At 37.1% G+C, this 22,969-nt stretch overlaps 1 protein-coding gene across 2 annotated transcripts in view; it reads left to right on the top strand.

The window, feature by feature from the left end:
* The window catches only part of SEPSECS (Sep (O-phosphoserine) tRNA:Sec (selenocysteine) tRNA synthase), a 46,953-nt gene extending 24,256 nt beyond the window's left edge, over nt 1-22,697 (top strand). The window contains exons 9-12 of one of the 2 annotated variants that reach the window (XR_011377478.1): nt 9,289-9,382; nt 12,373-12,463; nt 13,847-17,442; nt 19,792-22,697. Coding sequence is in view for 1 of the 2 variants with exons in the window: in XM_030832204.3 (XP_030688064.1) it covers nt 9,289-9,382; nt 12,373-12,463; nt 13,847-14,150 (489 nt within the window). In the remaining variant the exon portion in view is untranslated. Of the gene's footprint in view, nt 1-9,288; nt 9,383-12,372; nt 12,464-13,846; nt 19,766-19,791 lie in introns of those variants that run through there. The other variant, XM_030832204.3, reaches the window with a different exon arrangement.
* Nucleotides 22,698-22,969: the final 272 nt, after the last annotated feature.

Raw genomic sequence — 22,969 nt, 5'->3', positions numbered from 1 at the left:
GTGGCAGGCTCTCCTTGAAGCACTTTGTCATGTATTCATTTAATCCTCACAGCAGCCCTGTGAAGTGTTATCCTCATTTTCACAGGAAACGTAGTGACAGAGAAGTAATGTGTATGAGGTAAATTGTGGGACATGGGTTTAAATCTAGGCAGTTGGGCTTCTGATCCTCTCTCTTAAAACCTCTAAACTGTACTTTTTTTTTATATATAGGTAAATAATGTAGTTTGGTAGCAATGTAGCTACTTTAAATAGCTATAAATCTGAAGACCTAGGTCTACTAATATCCAGAGGATGCAAAAGCAATAATACATTTAGCAGCTTTGGCCAAAAAAGCTCAGTTGCATTTTAGATATACACTATTTGCTTGTGCAGAACCACTGTTGCTGGGGAACTCCCTCTCTGACTCCAGGTGGTCCTGGTGAGACTGTCAATCACTGGGTCCCTTCTCCTTTTTCTTAGGGGTGGGCATGTGATCTGGCTAGCCTCGTTCGCAGGTGGACATGTGGAGATAGAGTCCTTCCAGCAGATATGATAGTTCATTTAGAGATGTTGTGTCTGTTGCTTTGCAGATAGTAAACTGTAAGGATGTAATCTTATGACTCTCAGCCGCCATATTTCTGGCCATGCCAAGAAAGCCTTCTTTAGAGTAGAGAACATAAGAGGGAAAACAGAACCGAGAGTCATTTGAGTCTCTGGATCCAGCCTTACCTGCTTGTAGAACGGGCTGTTATATGACCAATAAATTACCTTTTTCGTTTTAAACTAGATTTCTAATGCTGATACTTCTTTTTTTTTTTCCATTGAAGTATAGTTAACTTACAATGTTATATTAGTTTCTGATGTTCAGCAAAGTGATTCAGTTATACATATATTCTTTTTCATATTTTTTCCATTATGGTTTATTACAGGATATTGAATGTAGTTCCTTGTGCTGTACAGTAGGACCTTGTTGTTTATCCATTCTGTATATAATAGTTTGTCTAATGCTGATACTTTTGATTCCTCTTATACCCTTCATAATGTTTCAAACATTCATTTCTTCTTTTCAATTGTCCCTGCCACAACTCCCTAACTAAAGCCCTTACCATATCACACCTGGATGGTTACAATAACTTACTAACTCTTCTCCTGATCCCCAGTCTTGGTCTACTCTAATTTGTCATGTTGTAGAGCAGTGCCAGGTTATATTCTTAAAATGGGGAAGTCCCTTTTGGTCCAGTGGTTAAGACTGTGCACTTTCACTGCTGAGGGCGCACGTTCAATCCCAGGTCAGGGAACTAAGATCCCACAAGCCGCTCAGCGTGACCCAAAAAAAAAAAAAGATTATATTCTAAAAATGCACCTTTCTTCAAGTTATTCCGCTTTGGGTTTTGGTTGCCTGTAAGACAAAGTCCAAACTCCTTAGCCTCCCATTATGATCCATCGTGATCCTTTGTGGTCTGGTCCCACATTACCTGAGCAGCATTGGCCCCTGCTCGTTCATTCATTCAAGCAAAGAAATGTTTATGCATAGGCCCTAAGGTTAAATTTACAAACAAGACTGACATAGTTGTTACCCTTAAGGAAATTGTAGTCGGGGAAATCTACATATTAAATAAATAATTACAAGTCTGATGAGAGTTATGAAAGAACAAGCAGAGTATATGAGAGCATATATCACCTAACCTTAGCTGGGGCACCTAGCCCAGCTCTCACAGGGTCAAGTGTCACTAGAAGAAGTGACATCTATTCTATGAAAATGCAACTCGTGCACTGATTAAGTGGCCCCCATGGTTTAATTGTAGGCTAGAATTGATGACTAGCGTAAGTGTAGAATTCTTAAAGGGTATTTTAGACCGAGTCTGGAAAGCAAAGTATTGTGCAATTGTTGGAGATTTTGTGATTTAGATCACTTTCCTTTAGGGTAAGTTCAGGTTCAGTAGGTCTGGAGTGGGGCTTAGACACTGCCTTTCAACCAAACTTCCCTGCACACCCAAGTTTAAAACCCATTATTTTGGGGCACACAGGTCGCTTGTATCTGTAACAGAAACTTGGAGAGGAATATATCATAGCATTTTAATACTTATACATAGATAATATTTCATGGAGTTTGAGGTGAACTGCACAAATACTGCAAATATCAAAGCTTGAAAATATAACTTGTTAGTTTTCTATTTATTTCTGGTATTTTTAGTTGTCATAGTTATAATCTTTTCTTATACCGTAGCTACTTTTTACCTTATATTGATCAGTCTGCAGGTTTGGCTAAAATTTCATTTTTAAACTAAATAAATAGAATATGTAGCTCAAACAATAAAACCATTACACAGAGTTTTAAGTTAGACATTTTAAAACTATACTTTATTATATAGATGCAAATTTTTTAAATTTTTATATGCTGTTATTATAATATCAAATAAACATACTATTTAGTTTTTCCTGTTTTTGTTCTTCTTGAATTGAAACTGTAAATAATAATAGCTAATAATATTAAATATTTGCTATATAAACTAATATAAGTCTTGAGTAATTTGATAGTAAACTTATTTAATTAGCAAATTAAACTGACTGTTTGAATGCACATCCCTAAAAAATTACCATCAGGTGTCTGAAGTGAAACTTGATCCTTGATTTTGGGTAGTCTAGTAGATTACTGCCTACTTTGGAGTTTGCCGACTGATCCCTTTATTCTTAGCATCCTTTGCTTGTTATGTAGTAGACGCTCATCAGATGTTTATAGAATGAACTAACGCAGGGCATTTGGGAACACACAGGTCCACTGTTGTACAGTCTTTTCTTGCTTTACACAGAATAAGTATCTTTCTATAAAATTAGGCAGAAAGTAAATTACATTTTGATACTGACTTCCATTGTGACTTAGATGTTCTTATAGAGACATTTCTCCATATGGATATAGTTGAAAACTTGTGAAAAGGAGTAAGTTAAAATGGTGATTACCTGTTGTATGTAACAGGCACTGTACTTCTGGGAGTAGGGCTTCCTCCCTAGTGGATACTCCTCTTCCAAAAGTACTTTTTCTTACCCCTAAGGATTTTGGAATTGTTGATATTAGGGGTGTTCTGTCATCTTTTTGGAATCTAAGAATTTCTTTTATGCCATGCTTCTTCTGACCATTGACATTTAGGGTTTGACTTTAAAATTTTCAGCTACTTTTAGGTGATACCAAAGGCCCATGCAGGTGTACATTTTGCTTAGCAAGAATGAAAATCCACCTTCTTTGAGACTGACCTGCAGCAGTATGTAGCTCAGCTGGTGAATGGATCGAGTAGGCTGCCCAGCTCTGCTTTTCATTGTGACTTTGTCCTTTATTAATCATCAGGTAAATATTTTGTGGGGAAATTTTATGTTTTTAGTGTTACGAATTAGACTCCATTTTAGATGTCAAGCGGTAACTCGCTTTGTAACATCCAGAACTTTGTTCTTTTTCTTTATCTAGATAGTGTAGAGTGAAATGAACAGGGACAGGACAAGAATAGGATTATAGCTGCAGGTTATTAGCATGTGTCTGTAGGAGTCCTGCTAGCTAATGTTAGTTATTTCAACCTGAAAACTATTTTAGGCTAAGGGAAAAGTAGGTGGGTAGGAAACTAATATTTTTATGAATGTCTGCTGTATGCCAGGAATTCTGCTAGGTTCATTATATTCATTATAATGAATTCATTATTTTCATTATAATGAATTCATTATTCATTTCATGTACTACTCAGAGCCGGTTTCTGAGGTAGGTATTATCCCCATTTTACAGATGAAATTGAGGCTAGAACAAGTATACTTACCCAAGGAGCACATATAAGTGCCAGAACCCAAGTCTAGGTGATGCTAAAGCCTCTGCACTTTCTGTCTTCCCACTCTTCCCACTGCTTCCAGTCACCCATCCACTGTTGTGGAAGTGTTTACCTGCTGTGTGCTAAGCATTTGAGCCATAAAAATGATAATCTCCTGACCTCTGTTCTTATCTAGTGGAGGTGTGTAAAACCCCAAAGGCTCTAATGTATTCATTGGTTTTATTTAAAATTCTTTGTATAGAATTTATTTAGAACAGAGACTATCTATAGTAGTAATTGTCAGAGTATAAAAATGCTCATTTGAGAACTTTGAGAACGCTATCATTGTAAGAGCATAAAGTTTGCTTTTTAACAACTTCATTCAACAGAAAGTATTTTTGTTGAAAAATGTGGATGTCCTCCATAAACCATAATTGCATATATGTAGCATAAATATTGTTTTTTTATTGGATTTGTTGCAGAAGTAAAGGCCTCTTTTGTTTAAATGGACTTGCTTTTGAACTGTGAAAATTTAATCGTGATAGTTTATTGGTTTAGCTCTGGAGAAGCTGAGGCAAAGCTATTTTGCTCCAGCCAGAGCTATTTATATACCATCACTGAGAGCTCCTCTTTATATTATTGGTGTTATTGCCTACTAAAAAAGGAGTGTTAAAAGACAACTTAGGAATTTTTTTTTATTCCTTGCCCTTATTCACCACAATGATATTTTTAGTTTATTTCATCTAGCTCTACATCTTCCAAAAAGGCTTTATCTTTTTCACAGTAGAGGAAGACAAGAACTCAGCTTGAAGCCATTCCTTCTCAAGCCTTTTTTTTTTTGAAGGGTGAAAGGATCAAAGAGAGTGGAACTCTGGGTGTGAATTGAACCTCTTTGCTCTTAGCCCCTTCCTGATCAACACATCTGCTTCATTGAGGGGAGAAGTGACCAGGAAGTTTAACTGAAGAGGCTTTTAAGAAAAGGGGTGAAAATTGAAGAAATTATTTCTTTGAGTTGCTCTATGCAGAAGGAAAGATCAGTCTTAGACGTTCATTCTTCACATTTGGTTCTGGAGAAGATCATTATAATTCTGCTTAGCTTTACTTTTAGAAGAGTGCTTTGCTGAACAGGGCAGGCAGATAATCATTCATTGTTGCAACTATCTGCTGAACTGGACAAGCTCAGAAGAGGAATGACAGAGGACTGGCTGCTCCTGTGGCTGGAATTTGTTAGCTGAAACTTGGAGAACATAAGACATACAGTTTCAAACAATATCCTATAATAAAGCTAAGTTTGGGAACTTAGAAGATTTGCAGCCCTGAAAGTAGAGTAGTTGAATCTCAACAGAAGTGTCAGATTTCAGGCTTGGATATGGGGCTTCAACAGAAGAGTTTGAAAGCAGTGCTTTAGCCTGTGATGCAAGGAGTATGCCTGGACACTGTGGCCTGGCCACGGTTATAGATAGCAGCATCCCTCATTTAGTACCGTTGTCTTCACTTAAGGACATCTGTGTGTGTGGATACATACCAACAGTCCGTTGTCCATCCAACCTTCCATGTTATCAATGAAATACCAGACTACTTGTTATGTTTCCTTTTTTTTTGTATTACCCACCTTATGAGGCATATTGTAATAATATGTGAAGTTCTCTTTTATCTTATCCTGTAATATGAAGCAGTATAAGCATAAGACCTTTTTCTTTAGAATTTAGTGAATGATGCACATCTTTGGGTTATGGGAAGGGATAAGCTAGATGCTGGGCTTCACAACTGCAAATCAATTTGCAAAAGACTATACGAAAGATAATGCTTAATATAATTCAGCTTCTCTTCCATTAACATCTTGAATTATGGTGTAAAGGTTTTATATTTTTTTTCTAGAAATGTAGCTGACGTTAGCATTCAGGTATACAGTTCAGTTTATCTCTAGTGAAGAGTCTTTTAAAATTAAGTTAAATACAGCACAAGAGACATAGAAAATCGATAATATTTCATTTCTTTTAAGTAAGATCTTTCTGTATACATTTGCTTGGGGTGCTTATAAATTTCTCCCTTTACGGAAGTATTTTATAATAGATGTCAGTTATAGATCTAACTGTAGCAAAAAATAGTGCAGGTTCTGGAGTACCTTTGATATGTCAGATAAAAACTGCTTAGCTAAGTATTAGTGTAGGAAATAGTGGTACAGTCTCTTAAATGATATTTTTAAAATGTAGTGATATCAATGGGAGAGCATTTAGGACCTTAATATGAGAAATACTGTAGGATTCAGTACATTGAGCTTTAAGATACTGTAAACTGCTTTGCTTATTGGATTACCTATCATAACACTTTATATGGAGTAGAGATAATAAAAATATTTGCGGATGGATGTGAACTTGACTCACTAATATATTCTTTTTTGTTTACTCCCGTTTACTAGTGATATGTGATTGAGTTAGTATTACGTTTAGTCTGAAGATTTTTATCCTAATGTTAGCTACAGTTGTAGTGGCATTAGCAAGTCATTGATAGAACTGGTTAGAACTAATTTGTTAAATATTGAAATTTAACATTGGGAAAATTTGTTTTTTAATAGCCACGTATGCATTAGTAAATTTAAAAGCACCCTCTAGGGGTGTTACTGAGGAAACATTTCTTTTTTTTTTTCTTTTTAAGAAATAGCTAAGTACAAATTAAGGACAAATTAACCACTCATCAGGTTCCTTTCACACTACAATTGTAACTGCATTGGTGATTATTGTGGCAGCCATGACTAGGTAGAATAATATTCTAAATTGGCCCTCACAATTGAAATAAGTTTTTTTGTTGTTAGGGGGGAAAATGTAGGAGTCTGTAAAAGGCATTTCCTGGTTATCAGATTTGTTTCTGCTTATGAGAGGTTAATGAATTTGAGAGTAAGAATTACTTTTTTTTTTAATTTTTGGCGGTACGCGGGCCTCTCACTGCCGTGGCCTCCTCCGTCGCGGAGCACAGGCTCCGGACGCGCAGGCCCAGCAGCCATGGCCCACGGGCCCAGCTGCTCCGCGGCACGTGGGATCCTCCCGGACCGGGACACGAACCCGCGTCCCCTGCACCGGCAGGCAGACCCCCAACCACTGCGCCACAAGGGAAGCCCAAGAGTAAGAATTAGATGCAGATTAAGACTTTGGTGTATAATATAATGAAGAAGAATCAACAGTTAATATCTAAGTTAAAATGTGTGACTCCTTTTTTCTTTTTTAAACAACGCTGAGCATTTATTTTATTTTATTTTATTTTTGGCCTCGCCATGTGGCTTGTGGGATCTTAGATCTCCGACCAGATTGAACCCGGGCCTTCGGCAGTGAAGGTGCCAAGTCCTAACCACTGGACTGCCAAGGAATTCCCAACACTGAGCATTTAAATTATGACCTAGTTACTTCATAGTAGATGAAAATATAAATGAAACCTAGGAATTCTACTCTTCATTAACTCTGGTGTGGTACTAAAAGATTATGAATTGTTTCAGTTGCAGGAAAAACTCTTGATTTTTAAATTTCATTTGATTTTCTTATTGTTTCACCTTCTGAAGTGAACATCAATATTAGTTTAAGAAGGAGGGGCCAGGAAATCTTTATATGTCTAAGAAAAGATGCCTACTCTTTTTTCTGTTTCTGCAAGTGGTGATAACATATGCATCCTTAAGGATTTCTATACACTTTTTTTAATGACAAAAGAGAAAGACTTATTACATATAACAGTATGTTTACTTATAGCTTCATTCAGTATGACAGATGTGGGTGTTAACTTTTTGAATATAAAAAGAATCAGTACATTTTAGTGATCTGAGATTTCATCATTCTGGCATGCTGAGAATTGATCTTATAAAATATCCTAAAAATTTAAGAATGACTATTAAAGTTTTTTAGTTCAGAATATAAAATATACTGTGTTGACAAGGATAAAAATGTTTGTGGTCTTAAGGAGACTCATTAATAATTCATAAACCTGGTAAGAATTTCCCTCTTTTTAAAATCTTTACCTAACAAAAGCTGGAGTTAGTCATCTACTACGTACTTTAGAAATGAAAAAGCTACTCTGGGTCTCACTGTGGGATCAGACGATCCAACCCTCACCTTAGAGAAAACTGAAGCCGCTTACGTGGCCTTTGAAGTTGAAGTATCATTTCCTCCTGTCCCCACTTGGGTACTCCGTTGGCCCTTGGCTCTTCGGTGCATCATTAGAGTTTTTATGTTTTGACTGTGGCTGGAGGAGGTCAGTGCAAATGGGTTTTGTTCAGCTGCAGACTCACTTGGGCAGATTTTCGTTTCAACACTTTTAAAGTGCTTACTAGGAGAAGAAAATACAATTTTAGGTCAAACAGTTGCCAACTTAATATTTATTTGTAGGTTTATTAAATTCTCACATACACGTGCACATGGGATTTTGTACTTGTAAAATATATGTATTTTTATTTTTTACTACTGGGTATACACTATTTTTCAGAGTAGGATCAAGAATACAATTTTTAGTTTTTAGATGCTGTGTTCTTTTAATTGAGTTAAGGGAATTGTTGATTTTAAGTTTATAATATTTAAAGGCAGTACATTTTTAAACTGCCTCTTCCTAAGTCTGGCACATACTAAAAGTCTGGCACGTTTTTCTTGCTGTTAGGAAAGCAGTGGTGAAGAAGATAGAAAGTCCCCGCTTTCAAGGAGTTTTTCCATTCTAATAGGTAGTCATAGGCAATATTTATTTAAGCAAATTAAAGAGAAATTTCAGACTGTGGTAAGTATAGTGAAGGAACCAAAATAGGTAATGGTGTTGGAGGGAGATTGGGAGTTGGGGGTGGGCAGAGTCGGAGAGCTACTTTAACAGGGAAGTAATAAAGAAAGGTCTCCTTACATTGTGACAAAAGGGACCACTCTTGGAATCATCTGGGAGAAGAGCTTTCCAAGTCCAGGGGAAACAGGCACAAAGGTTCTGACATGTTCAGGGATTGGAAAGGAGGCTGATGTGGCTAGCATATAGTGAGTGGAGGGAATGACTGTCACTGAGTTGGGTGTGTTGGCTGGGGTGTATCACGTGGATGAAGAGTTTGATTTTTTTAACACTTACAGGAGGAAGTCATTGGGAGGGACATGATCTGATTCATGTTTTTGAGAGACCACTGTGGCCTCTGTCTGGAGGGGTGGGAAAGTAGGCAGAGAAGTCATTTAGAATCTATTGCTGTGGTCCAGGGGAGAGGTTAATGGCTGCTTGGACTAGAGTGGTAGCCCTGGAGGTTCTGTGATTTGGTAGCCCTGGAGGATTTGTGATAGATATGTGATAGCCCCAGAGCAGGAAATGTGCTGGTTCTTTACCTTTAAATCCTGTGGTTTCTGATAATTCTGGCAGCTTTAAATCTTTCTATATTGTGGCAAAGGAAAAGAATTGCTCCTAGGGCATATGAAGGAGTTAATTCACAGCATAGACTGTACACCAATCAGGGTTGTTTTATTAAATCTAGCAAGTTGCAGTGAGTGTTTATTTGATTTTCTTTAAATGTAACATTTTGTTGTTGCAGGAAATGTTTTCATATTTGTCCAACCAACTAAAGAAGCTGTCAGAAGCCTACAATGAAAGAGTGTTGCATACACCTCACAATCCCATATCTTTAGGTAATTTTTTTTCTTTAAAAAAAAATTGTACTTCTGAACCATCCCCAGTGGGAAGCTGGTGTTTCTAGAAAGAGTATGAATTCTTTCTGGTTACAGTGATGTTTCTAATTTCATTACAGTGCTAATTTGTAAATTTTAAAAGTTTAGTCAGCCTTTATAAATGCTGTAATGTATTTCTTTTTTTTTTAACATCTTTATTGGAGTATAATTGCTTTACAGTGGTGTGTTAGTTTCTGCTTTATAGCAAAGTGAATCAGTTATACATATACATATGTTCCTATATCTCTTCCCTCTTGCGTCTCCCTCCCTCCCACCCTCCCTATCCCACCCATCTAGGTGGTCCAAAAGCACGGAGCTGATCTCCCTGTGATATGTGGCTGCTTCCCACTAGCTATCTACCTTACATTTGGTAGTGTATATATGTCCATGCCTCTCTCTTGCTTTGTCACAGCTTACCCTTCCCCCTCCCCATATCCTCAAGTCCGTTCTCTAGTAGGTCTGTGTCTTTATTCCTGTCTTACCCCTAGGTTCTTCATGACGTTTTTTTTCCCTTAAATTCCATATATATGTGTTAGCATACGGTATTTGTCTTTCTCTTTCTGACTTACTTCACTCTGTATGACAGACTCTAGGTCTATCCACCTCATTACAAATAGCTCAATTTCGTTTCTTTTTATGGATGAATAATATTCCATTGTATATATGTGCCACATCTTCTTTATCCATTCATCCGATGATGGACACTTAGGTTGTTTCCATCTCCAGGCTATTGTAAATAGAGCTGCAATGAACATTTTGGTACATGACTCTTTTTGAATTATGGTTTTCTCAGGGTATATGCCCAGTAGTGGGATTGCTGGGTCATATTGTAGTTCTATTTGTAGTTTTTTAAGGAACCTCCATACTGTTCTCCATAGTGGCTGTACCAATTCACATTCCCACCAGCAGTGCGAGAGTGTTCCTTTTTCTCCACACCCTCTCCAGCATTTATTGCTTCTAGATTTTTTGATGATGGCCATTCTGACTGGTGTGAGATGATATTGTAGTTTTGATTTGCATTTCTCTAATGATGACTGATGTTGAGCATTCTTTCATGGGTTTGTTGGCAGTCTGTATATATTCTTTGGGGAAATGTCTATTTAGGTCTTCTGCCCATTTCTGTATAAGTACCGCACGCTAACCGATGGTGCCATTGGAGCTCCAAGGTCTTCTGCCCATTTTGGGATTGGGTTGTTTGTTTTTTTGTTATTGAGCTGCATGAGCTGCTTATACATTTTGGAGATTAATCCTTTGTCGGTTGCTTCATTTGCAAATATTTTCTCCCATTCTGAGGGTTGTCTTTTGGTCTTGTTTATGGTTTCCTTTGCTGTGCAAAAGCTTTGAAGTTTCATTAGGTCCCATTTGTTTACTTTTGTTTTTATTTCCATTTCTCTAGGAGGTGGGTCAGAAAGGATCTTGCTGTGATTTATGTCATAGAGTGTTCTGCCTATGTTTTCCTCTAAGAGTTTGATAGTTTCTGGCCTTACATTTAGGTCTTTAATCCATTTTGAGCTTATTTTTGTGTATGGGGTTAGGGAGTGATCTAATCTCATACTTTTACACGTACCTGTCCAGTTTTCCCAGCACCACTTATTGAAGAGGCTGTCCTTTCTCCACTGTACATTCCTGCCTCCTTTATCAAAGATAAGGTGACGATATGCTGTAATGTATTTCTAATATAAAACCTATACGCTGAAAGAATTCAAATCTATGTTAAGTGTTATACTGAATATATGGAAAATAATACTTTTAACTCTTGCTTCTCACCAAAATAACTTGGTCACTGATAAGGACTCTATATAAATATTTTAAAATTTCTACCAGTTAACAAAACACCATAACATTAAAGATATTCTTTTAATTTTTAATGCTGTTATTATTTATTTTCTTGAATATGCCTGTGTTAGAGAAATCTGTATTTATGATCATTTCATTTTGTCATGTAGTACAAGAACTACTAAACAGGATAAAAAGAATGTTGACTTTTATGCATTTAACTAACTTTTAAACTTCATGATTACCCCTTTTAATTTGTGAATATATATAGTATAATATAGTTCATATTTCATGTATATCTGAGGAAAGTAAGGAAATAATAATTTGTAATTGAAGCCTTTTTCAGGAATGGGCTTCCTTGGAAAACCATTTGACCACTGATAGATAATAAAATCACCCCAATCAGTCCTTTGTTGGTTTATAATCTATGTAGATATTATAGAAGGTGATACGGTATGATTTGAATCCCAGTTCTGCCATGTACTAGCCTCTAACTTCCTTTTCCCTGTCTATAAGTAGAGATAATGATCCCTCACATACAAAGTTGTTAAAAATGGTTGAGATTATATTTGTAAAGTATCTAGTATAGTAAGTAATATTATCCGTGTCATTGTTCCATTTATTTAATTGGAAAATTCACTTTTTGGAAGTGTGATATGGAAATTCTCTTCTGATTCTGAGCATGTTTATGTTAACATATTTTTATCTGATATGGAAACAAATCCTTACTATAATTTATTAAATGCATTAAAGTGAAATGGTGCCATGTGACAATGAATAAAAAGTGATATCTCCATGAAATAAGACAGTCACAAAAAGACAAATGCTGTATGATTCCACCGATATGAGGTACTTAGCGTACTCAAAATCATAGACAGAAAGTGTAATGCTGGTTGCCAGGGGGAGGGGAAAATGGGGAGTTATTGTTTAATAGGTATAGAGTGTCAGTTTTATAAGATAAAGTTATGGGGATGGATGGTGATGATCGTTGTGTAACGAGATTGAATGTATTTAATACCACTGAACTGTATACCTAAAAATTGGGTAAGATGGTAAATTTTATGTTACATGTTTATTAGCACAATAAAAAAAGTGATGTCTCTGTGATTGTTTGTTTCTTAAGTGGTTTTGTGCTGGTGAACCAAGGCTCACTGGAATACTTTTTTCTTTTTCAGCTATGACGCTTAAAACACTAGATAAACACTGTGACAAAGCTGTCACTCGGCTTGGCTCCATGCTTTTTACCAGACAGGTTTCTGGAGCCAGGTAAGTATGTTTAAAAGAGGATTAGATTTATTTCACTTTTCAAAATTAACTCTAATAAAGCACCTTTCTTTAACAATAAGTCCCCCAAGTATGTGCTGAACTGCACCTGAGAATTCATCGTGGAGGAAAAGAATGATGAGGTAGAGGATCTGCAAGGCTGTCACACAGTCAGTCACCTGTGGAACGTGAAATAGTCACAGGAAAGATACGAATCTTGTTTGCTTTAATAGACATGTAAAAACAAAGTTCATTACCCCTCTGTACAAATTTTTGTCTTTATTTTCCTTTGTTAGATTATCTTCAGTGGTGTCACATGGTGTTAGAAATAAGTTGTCTTCATTACTAAGTTTAAGTGAAAATGTTTTTAAGGAAAAGTCCATTTCCCAAACTGAAAACGCTATGCAATTCTTGTCTAAGTACTGCCTTTGAAAAATCTCCTTTTTGCTTTTATATGTACATAGCTTAAGATGAATTTCATTTTTCATTTTATGTTTGATGAGGTCAGAGAAAAATGACTTGAAAAGTACCTTGCTCTAAGTACTCTTCTTTACGTGCTTCTGCTAAAGAATTTCTCTCTGACTACCAGAGGTTAGAGATTTCACATCAAAGAACAACTTTTTAAAAGGAAAAACATCTTAGATTAATTCACCTTTTACCTTGATGAGCTATATCTATACGCAGCATAGTTTTGACACTTCTAAAATGGTTTTCTTGGCCTTGGTTTTTAGTGTTGCCACTATTTGTCTTTATGTTTAGGTTGATCTTAATTGAGTTCTTAGAAAAAAAAGAGTACTGTTAGAAATCTGCTTATATCAAGTATGACGGTGAAATCAAGCTTTAAAAATGCATGTACCGTTGCTGAATTTAATGATAGCTGACCATCAACCCACTGTAAGCAGTTATGTAATTTCTGCTGGATCCTGGCTTTAAAACCCTCCATTGCATAATGTGATCAGATAGATGTAATTCTAGTCTATTGATTACTTGAGGCGATACACGGCAGTTAATCAAAGTGGTTTGATTTACAAACTTAAATATTCCATTAAAGTGTGTATATGTGAAATCAGATTCTGGTATTTGATACAAAAACAACTTTCTTTTTACCTTTTTGAAGATGTAAAGGTGTTTTTGATTCCTAGAGCTTGTAGCTCTTTAATAGAAGATAAGTAAATGATAAGCATCAGGTAGTACTTCCTATGTGAAGTGCACTGTATAATTTTATTTTAAGGCCGCAGTCTGTTTTCATAGGCTTCGATTTATGGCTGTTATTAAACTTCTTACTAAGTAGGTGTAAGGCTTAGTAACACAGCTTTCTTTTGTTTATGGGTGATACTCTGTTAACATCACCAGACATACTAAATTGGTAAATCTTTTCCCTTTCAGGGTTGTGCCTCTTGGGTCTGTGCAGACTGTGAGTGGCTACACTTTCAGAGGCTTTATGTCACATACAAATAATTACCCTTGTGCTTACCTCAATGCCGCATCAGCCATCGGTATGAAGACACAGGATGTGGACTTGTTCATAAATAGACTTGACAAGTGTTTAAAGACAGTAAGAAAAGAACAAAATAAAGAGAGTGATGTATCTGGAGTTGACAATTATGATAAAACTGAAGATGTGGTTATAGAAGAAATGGCTTTAAAACCAGATAATGTACTTCTTGGCACATGCCAGGATTCTTCCTGATGACATGTGAAGGGTTTCTTTGTGATAATTTTAAAAAAGTGATGAGGCTACCGTATAAGCTAGCAGTTTAAAGACAAGACTTGAGATTTTTGAATTGAGAATTTCATGGAGAATATTTGGTCAAGGAATAGAACATGGTCTGAGCTAGCCATTGACGATTGTTACATTTGTTGTTCTTAGACTGCCTCAATCATTATCCTTAACAGGTTATAATGTACAATTAGCGTTTTTCTAATTGTTAAATATTTGCCAAATAAACATTATGATTCAGATAATTCTTACTAATATAATGATAGTAAAATTACACATTACTCTAATTCTCTTTGAAATGTGTGGACTGCTTTCTTCTGACCATTCTCTATCATTCACAAATTACTTATGTTTCTGACCACACGGAATTTAGAAAGATCACTAATGCTACTAATTAGTAGATGTTTGTTGATATGTGTAAGTCACAGAATGCCTGGAAAATGGACATTTCCCAGGAAAGCAGAGTCAAGGTCAAGGTGTAAGCTTTAATTTTTGCTCAACAGAAATGGATCTCAACTGGGGATGATTGGCTTCTTATATCTAAGTAACAGCTGGAGATATTTTTGGGGTTTTTTTGTTTGGTTTTTTTTTTCAGCCATGCCACATGGCTTGTGGGATCTTAGTTCCTCGACCAGGGACGGAACCTTCGCCCTCAGCAGTGAAAGCGTGGAGTCCTAACCATTGGACCACCAGGGAATTCTCTGGGGATCTTTTTTTTTTTTTTTTGTGGTACACGGGCCTCTCACTGTTGTGGCCTCTCCCGTTGTGGAGCACAGGCTCCGGACGCGCAGGCTCAGCGGCCATGGCTCATGGGCCCAGCCGCTCCGTGGCATGTGGGATCCTCCCGGACCGGGGCACGAACCCGTGTCCCCTGCATCAGCAGGTGGACTCTCAACCACTGCGCCACCAGGGAAGCCCCTGGGGATCTTTTTTGATTGTGAAACCTAGTAGGATGCTATTGACATCTAGTGAGGGGAGGCCAGGGGTGCTGTTCAACATCCTACAATGGACAAGACAACTTCTCAAAACAAAGATTTATCCAGCCCAAAATGTCAGTAGTGCTGAGGTTGTTAAAAACTTCTCTAAAGTAAAAGAACTCCTCAGTAAAGAGAAGTTTTCCATAGCAACTTGAATTATTCAGTAGTACTTCAAAGAAGGTAGCTCTATAAATGTTACCAACTAAACAGCATATAGATTTTTTTTTGTTAACATCTTTATTGGAGTATAATTGCTTTACAGTGTTGTGTTAGTTTCTGCTGTATCACAAAGTGAATCAGCTATACATATACATATATCCCCATATTCCCTCCCTCTTGTGTCTCCCTCCCACCCTCCCTACCCCTGGGTCACAAAGCCCCGAGCTGATCTCCCTGTGCTATGTGGCTGCTTCCCACTAGCTATCTATTTTACATTTGGTAGTATATATATGTCAGTGCTACTCTCTCACTTCGTCCCAGCTTACCCTTCCTCCTCCCCATGTCCTCAAGTCCATTCTCTACATCTGCGTCTTTATTCCTATCCTGACCCTAGGTTCTTCAGAACCATTTTTTTTTTTAGATTCCATATATATGTGTTAGCATACAGTATTTGTTTTTCTCTTTCGGACTTACTTCACTCTGTATGACAGACTCTAGGTCCATCCACCTCACTACAGATAGCTCAATTTCATTTCTTTTTATGGTTGAGTAATATTCCATTGTATATATGTGCCACATCTTTATCCATTCATCTGTCAGTGGACACTTAGGTTGCTTCCACAGCATATAGATTCTTAAGTGAAAACCGAGGTTACCATTTCTAAATATGTAATTACAAATTGTTAATATGGCATGTGTGCATTTTTCCATTTGGGAAAGTGAAAACTTTATTCCATTGTTTTGCTTCAAGGAGTCTGTATATTTGGTTGGTTTGTTCAGGTGTTTTGCACAGCTGTCATTAAGAGTGGTTAACATGGGGATTCTGAACATATTTTTGCTGGAGAGGTGAAAATGATGGAGTATGAAGAACAGGTGTATTCCCTTTTCATTGCCCATATGCTTACTTTCTGAGTCTGAAATTCCAGATGTACTGGCTATAACTATTACGTTTGTTGTTAATTTTAAGAAATAGACTGATGTCTCATAGCCTAAGGAGTTAGTGAAGCCTCTGAATGCACCAAAATGTCAAAGCTGTATTTCTCAAGACTTGCTCTGTGGAGCATTTTTTCCTAAGAGACGCTCATGGGTATAAAAGGTTCCACGGGCAAATAAGTTGGGGACTTTGCAAACCTGCCTATTGGCATATTAAAGTTTCTAAGAATCCCTTCTATTCCAGTTTGAATGTATCCTTATCTAAAGATGGAACCCTTTTTTTAATTAAATACTTACCGACATCCCATTGAACGAACTTTTGAAAACACTGCAGTAGAGAATGCCACGTAGCTTTCTGGATGGTGTTTTTCTCTATTGTTTTGGCATTGTAAACTATGTTAAATGTGAGCTCAGACAGCTGCCACTCCCACGGGTAAGTTAGAATATTTTGGACACTGGCTTGACAACCTTGGAAGTCAACTGTGTTGAGATAAAGTACTTAATTACAAATATTGTAAAGATTACTTTAAAATTATTGTATCTTTGGGGTTCAGATATTTGAAGTGTCTGGGTTCTTTAAATAGCTATAATAACTTCTTTCAAAGGGGTAAATCCTGGATTAAAAAATTGTATACTTTTTTAATGTGAATTTGAGACTGAATTGTAGAACTAATAAGCTGAAGAGTTGCTATAGACCCTCTGGAATCTGTGAAAAGGAATGAAGTGATGTTGCAGATGTAGATGCTGGCAGTGCAGCATACCGTCCACGTAAGCCAAGATTGTTTTCTAGAACGAGTGATCTATATTGTGGGATCATCATTTAGTTTAAAAAAGGCCAGAGCCGAGAGACCAGCAAATGTTTTCTCATCTGCAGTGTATCAGCAGTTCTTGGGCTTCAGCTGCTGAATAGATAATAATTCTAATTGAAGATAAATTACATGAACCCACATGTGAGTGATAGATATGTTATAACATTTCATTCCTGGTGCATAAAAATCAGCTGCAGTTTTTATTATTAGTCCTTTCTTTTCAGAGGTTTTGGAATTCCAGCTCTATTCCTGCTGGTTTCAATTTGACCTTGAGGTCGGAGAAGTCACAAGAATTTTTGAAGGGATGTTGTAGGTTCTGCATATTGAGGCTTTCCTTTGCCACCACCCCAGTGTCCTTTGACTTGCTGTCTCTCATCTCCACATGTAAGTATAAAAAAGCATACAGTTATTTATTTTAGCCTGCTAGTAATGATTGGTAATCCTCATAATTGGCCTCAGTTATTCTCGTACTGGGGCAGAGGGGCAACGGATGATATCTTTTCCAGTCAGTGACTAAGATGTCCTTTTCTGTCTTTATGATCCGACTGCCCTTATTAAGACTATCAGGTAGAATTTTGGAGTTTGGTTTTTAAAGTCATTGGGCTGTGGTAGTCTGCCCCGAAAAGAAAATTGAATAACATGAAATATTCTTTAGGTCACCGAACGTATTACTAATTATACACACAGCAGGGAAAGGTATTTTAAATCCAATTCTCAATTTGGCTCCTAAGTTCTCTGCTGACAAATTCTCCCTCCGTGTGATACTAGCCTTAGGAACTCTGTGTTCAACTATAAATCTTTTTATTTAGCTTTTTGCATTAGTTGACAAGGTGTCCGAATATGAACTGTTGAATACAGTTATGTTCAGCCAATAGGCACTTGATATGCAGAATGATAACTTTTAAGTTTTTTCTAATATTTTGCCATAGCACATACCTCTATTGTGGTTCTGTTTCTCTAACAACTATAATAAGAACTGTAATTGAGGTCTGAGCTATGGGATGTGCTTTTATTTTTAGACTATATGGCTGTGATAACGTTTTAGGAAAATTAAAATTAAAACAAAGATAATTTTTTTTAACCAGCAATGTTACTTTAATATTGAATTAGTAGCTCATCATGAGTTAAATTCTTGTGTTCTTTCATAGAGGAAAATAGCCAACAATTGACGACAATGACAAACCCTGATGAGTCTCATTGATAATACACTCAGATAAATTTTTTTGAATACATCCACATTTGGTGCATATGAAAGTTGGGTTTTCTTTCCCACTGTCTAAGATGTACTAATTTCTGCCAAGCCCTTAAATGGTTTTGTTATGTTTTGCATTCAGGAGGCTGACCTTATTTTGTAACTGAATTTGTGTACACAGAAGTTTGATCATTTCAGAAGTTTGATACCTTCTGAATAATCTGATAAAAACAATTGAATATGCTGTTAACGTATAACATCAAGAAATCCAGTGAACAGTCTTTTTCCTTGTCTGTCAAATTGTGTTGATTATTTGTCTCTTGTGGCTACTCAGTGTACAGGTCTAAGACTTACCCACTGCTTCCTTTTGTGCCTTCCTTTTTACTTGCATGCTCTTTGTTGGCCATTATGGTAACGTACACATGTAAGATGATGAGTTCAAGGCTAATGAATATATCGTTATAATTTTCCACCTAATGTTCTACAGTTCAATCTAAGACCTTAAGCAAAATCTGGAAATGTTTATATGGTCTTGTTTTTATCAAGTGGTATCAACTTGAACTTTCAGAGAAATGTGAGGAAAGGCTATGTTCTTCATATTTATACATATAAATGTTTAATTGTGGGGGATTTTAGCTGTTAGAATTGAAGCTGGTGTCAGCCTGCTAACCTGTATGTTACACTAAAAGAAAAAGATGTTTCCAAAAATACTTTTGGTGTAGACTATGTATAAATACAACTAAACTGTATAATTTATTACATGAAATAAATTTTTAATAGATCATTGATAGTGCATTATATTATTTTACCTAATCACTGCTCCAGATACAATTTGAAAGTACAGATAACTAACATTAAATTACTTGCCCATTTTTTGATTCAGTCAACAGTATCGACTTGCCCAGAAATCAGCAAGAAAAGGCATACTTTATAATGAGAATCATGAGTCACGGGGGTGGAGGCTAGATTATTTAAAAAAGAAAAAAAACCAGCAACCATTTCCCAAAGGATCTATTGACTATAGAAAGTTGGAGGCTTGGAAGTATTGAATCTTTTCTAAAGGAAACACCTTAATTAAAAATAAAATAGTGTCACTTCCTTCTTCAGCAAATTTCATTTTTAAATTGTACTATCTGAATTTTACATGTAGTTCTCATTTGATTTGGAATTAGATCTCTGCACTGGTACTTACTGACCATGTGAGTTCACATATTTAACCTCTCTGAACCTCAGTCTCGTCATATGTGAAATGGGTACAATCCTATAGGATTGAGAGTTAAATGAGATAACAAGTAAAGTGATTAACTCAGTGCCTAAAACATAGCACTTGCCATTAATAACTGCTATGGTGGTCTGCATAAAGCTATAATGTACCAATTTGTACTAGATTTAAATTAAATTTCAAAAATTAAAATTTCTTCATTAGTTTATTAGTAGAATGTTTTTTGAGAGGGAGTCATCAATGAATTTTGCTCATCTCCAGTGGAAATTAAAAAGTATGTACTTGATTTTAGATGACGATCTTTTTTTTCTTTTTCCAGAATTTTTCTACTTTCATTTTTATGAGTTTCTTTTTGTATTGTGTTTACACCTGAGTTGTTTTTTGTTTGTTTGTTTGTTTGTTTTCGCGGTACGCAGGCCTCTCACTGTTGTGGCCTCTCCCGTTGCGGAGCACAGGCTCCGGACGCACAGGCTCAGCGGCCATGGCTCACGGGCCCAGCCGCTCCACGGCATGTGGGATCTTCCCAGACCGGGGCACGAACCCATATCCCCTGCATCGGCGGGCAGACTCTCAACCACTGCACCACCAGGTAAGCCCCCTGAGTATTCTTTTTAAGAAACATATTTAAAGTGCATTAACTATTTTATGTACCTGAAATTTCAGATCACAACCCAGCAAAAATGTACCGAGAAAGTTCATTCATTGTGACTTCCACATCCATTGTATTATCTGACCAAAGTTTTTGGTATAGTCAGCAGACCTGCAAGCATAGCAGTTTATTATATTTAGCCCTATTCTTAAATGACTTTATAGTAGAATGACTGATCGTGGCTCCCAAGTTTACATCTTTGTAAACTGAAGAAGAATCTGAAAAAGAATATATTATATAAAACTGAATCACTTTGTTGTATATCTGAAAGTAACACAACATTGTAAATCAACTATACTTCAATTTAAAAAACTGTAGCTGTGTTTATTGGCCTGATCTTGATTAAATCCTGTTAGGTCAGATGGAAAAAAAGAAAATTGAGACTGGAACTGTATTCAGAGTTCTTGGTTCGAGCGGCTGTTTTCCTTGTGGCCCCTTCCCTCCCTTCTCTCCCCTTTGCTCCCGTCTTACTTGCCACTGTTGGATTCATTTCTTTGTCTTAAGTCTTTCTTTCTCCTGTTAAAGTGTAGATACATCAGGAAATAGATAACTGCTATTTATCCTTATCAGTTAGTGACATCTTAGTTTGTATGAGTTTATCAGATGTTTCCCTAAGAGTGGGTTATTAAAGAAAACTTATTATAGAAAATTTCAAACATATACAAAAGTGGAGCAAACCATATAATGAGGCCCAGTATTCATCACTCATCTTTGGCACTTGTCAAGTCCAATTTCGTGTCCCCTCTACCACCCTCTTATTTGAAAGCAAATCTCAGGCATTTCAAGGTGTAGCTCACATTTCAACATGGATCTCCTAAGTAAAGGACTCATTTTTTAAAAAGTCACAATACTATTATCACCCCCCCAAATTAACATAATATCTTGATATCATCAAATATGCTATCATTGTTCATTTCTCTAATTACCATTTTTTTTTTTTTTTTTTACATTTGAGTCATGATCCAAATAAGATCCCCTAAGGGTAGATTTTAGTGGAAAAGGGAGAAGAGGTGAGAAACAGATGGCTTGAGGAACCAGAGAAAATTAGACAAGTGCAGAGAGAAGGAGGCTTGAGATGGTGTTTTTCTAACGACTTTCCCATGGATTAATAATACTGGATTTATGAAGGATGTACTCCAAATGGGCTCCTAAAGATCTTCCAGGATGCTGGAGAAATTGCCATTTGACCTGCTCCAGGTTTCACTGGTTATCATAAGAAATGGACTTCAGTCCATAGTCGTGTATAACAATTCAATTTCAATGCTAACTTCCTTTACATAAGGCTGCGAGTTAGAACCCCAAATTAGATTAAGCCTATAAGGCAGTGGGGGTAATCATTCTAGATATATAGAGGGAACCCTTATTCTAAATAAATGTGTAGAAGGCTAGTTGAGTCATTGTGTTGGGCTCCAGCCAGCCAGGTTTAATGAGCAGTGGAAGGTTGAGTGCCATCTCAAAACCAGTTTTCAGAGGAGAAGGGAGGCAGACAGGGCCCCCCTCTGGGATGGATCAGAGGAGCTGAGTGTGACGCTCAATGAGAAGAATGTCTGATGTATCTCATGGACCACTTTAGAGAGACAGGAACTTTTAGGAAGTACTTGGGGCTTTTGACCAGATAAAAAGCTGAGAGAGTGTTTTTTCCACATTCCCCCCTCCAAAGAATGTGTTCATAGGCAGTAAATTGGTCCTTTACACCATAAAGGCAGAAAGTACTTTTAGCTAGAAAGCTGTCCAGAAACAAAAACAAAAAGAACAGAACAAAAAACAAAAGCAAAACCTCTCCTTGAAGAAGTTAACCTGGAAATGAAATTCCCCCTTTTAAGCTTTGCCCAGTAAGAACACAGTTCTGAGAATGGCTGACTACCCAAAGTCACACAGCTAATTAAGGTCAGAACTGAGGCAGGAGCCACCTACTGGCCTATGACAGGGCAGGGGCAGGTCTGAAGGAGGTGAAGAAACCCTTTGCAAGATAAAAAGTTGATCTAGTAAACATTGTCACAGCTTTTGGGTAAACTTTCTTTTTTTTCCCTTGTGAAATGCATCAGTTTCTCTTTGTGCCTTCCATTTCCCATGCCTCTCTCACCATGTTCAATTTATGCCCTATTTGTCATCACCTGGTGACTCAAACCTTCTGGGGTGGAGGTGGTGGCAGGTGGGAGATAGGAGCCTTTTGCACAGTGACCCCTGCTAAGTTTGCTTGAAAGCCAGTAAAAATACTCATTAGTTTTAATCTACTAATTATAAGCAAATGGACATTTTAACCTTAGGAAATTCAGCATTTTTGTTTGCATTTATGATCATTGTCTATTTTCCATTTATTCCCATCTATTTGCAGCAAGTGCATTTTGGGGCCAACTTGGTTTATGCTGTTCCCCAGGAAACAAAAAGAAAATCCACAACCAACCAAACTGCTTGTATAGCCATTCCCATGGAGCCCAGTGCTTCCTAGGCATGAAATTGACTGACACACAAAGGCAGCAGGTGCGGGGCCACATGCCATGCCGCTTTTTTTTTTAGTGTGTGTTTATAATCAGTAAATGGCTGTGGATGTTTAAATGGTTCCCTAATACGATGGAGAGCGGATGCCATTATTACTTGAACTTGTATTGCCACGCAGATGGTGGAAATAAACATCCAATTCTGCACACAGTTTTGTTTGCCTCTTACTTTGAAAAGATCGGCTGAGCATCAGGCATCCTCGGTGCCAGCAGGGACTCTTGGGCGGGTCGGGGTGTAGGCGAGCAGGGCTGCCGTCGGGTTCCAGATTGGCTTTTGTGTTGAGAGCCCCGAGGACAGCAGGTTTCCTGTAGGTGGCTGAGGGGGTTCATTGCAGCAGTGGACCCCACCC

The sequence above is a fragment of the Globicephala melas genome, chromosome 5 (genome assembly GCF_963455315.2).
Source record: "Globicephala melas chromosome 5, mGloMel1.2, whole genome shotgun sequence".
Lineage (NCBI taxonomy): Eukaryota > Metazoa > Chordata > Mammalia > Artiodactyla > Delphinidae > Globicephala > Globicephala melas.
The sequence above is the reverse complement of the archived record's forward strand: the minus strand, read 5'-3'. Positions and strand labels throughout refer to the sequence as shown.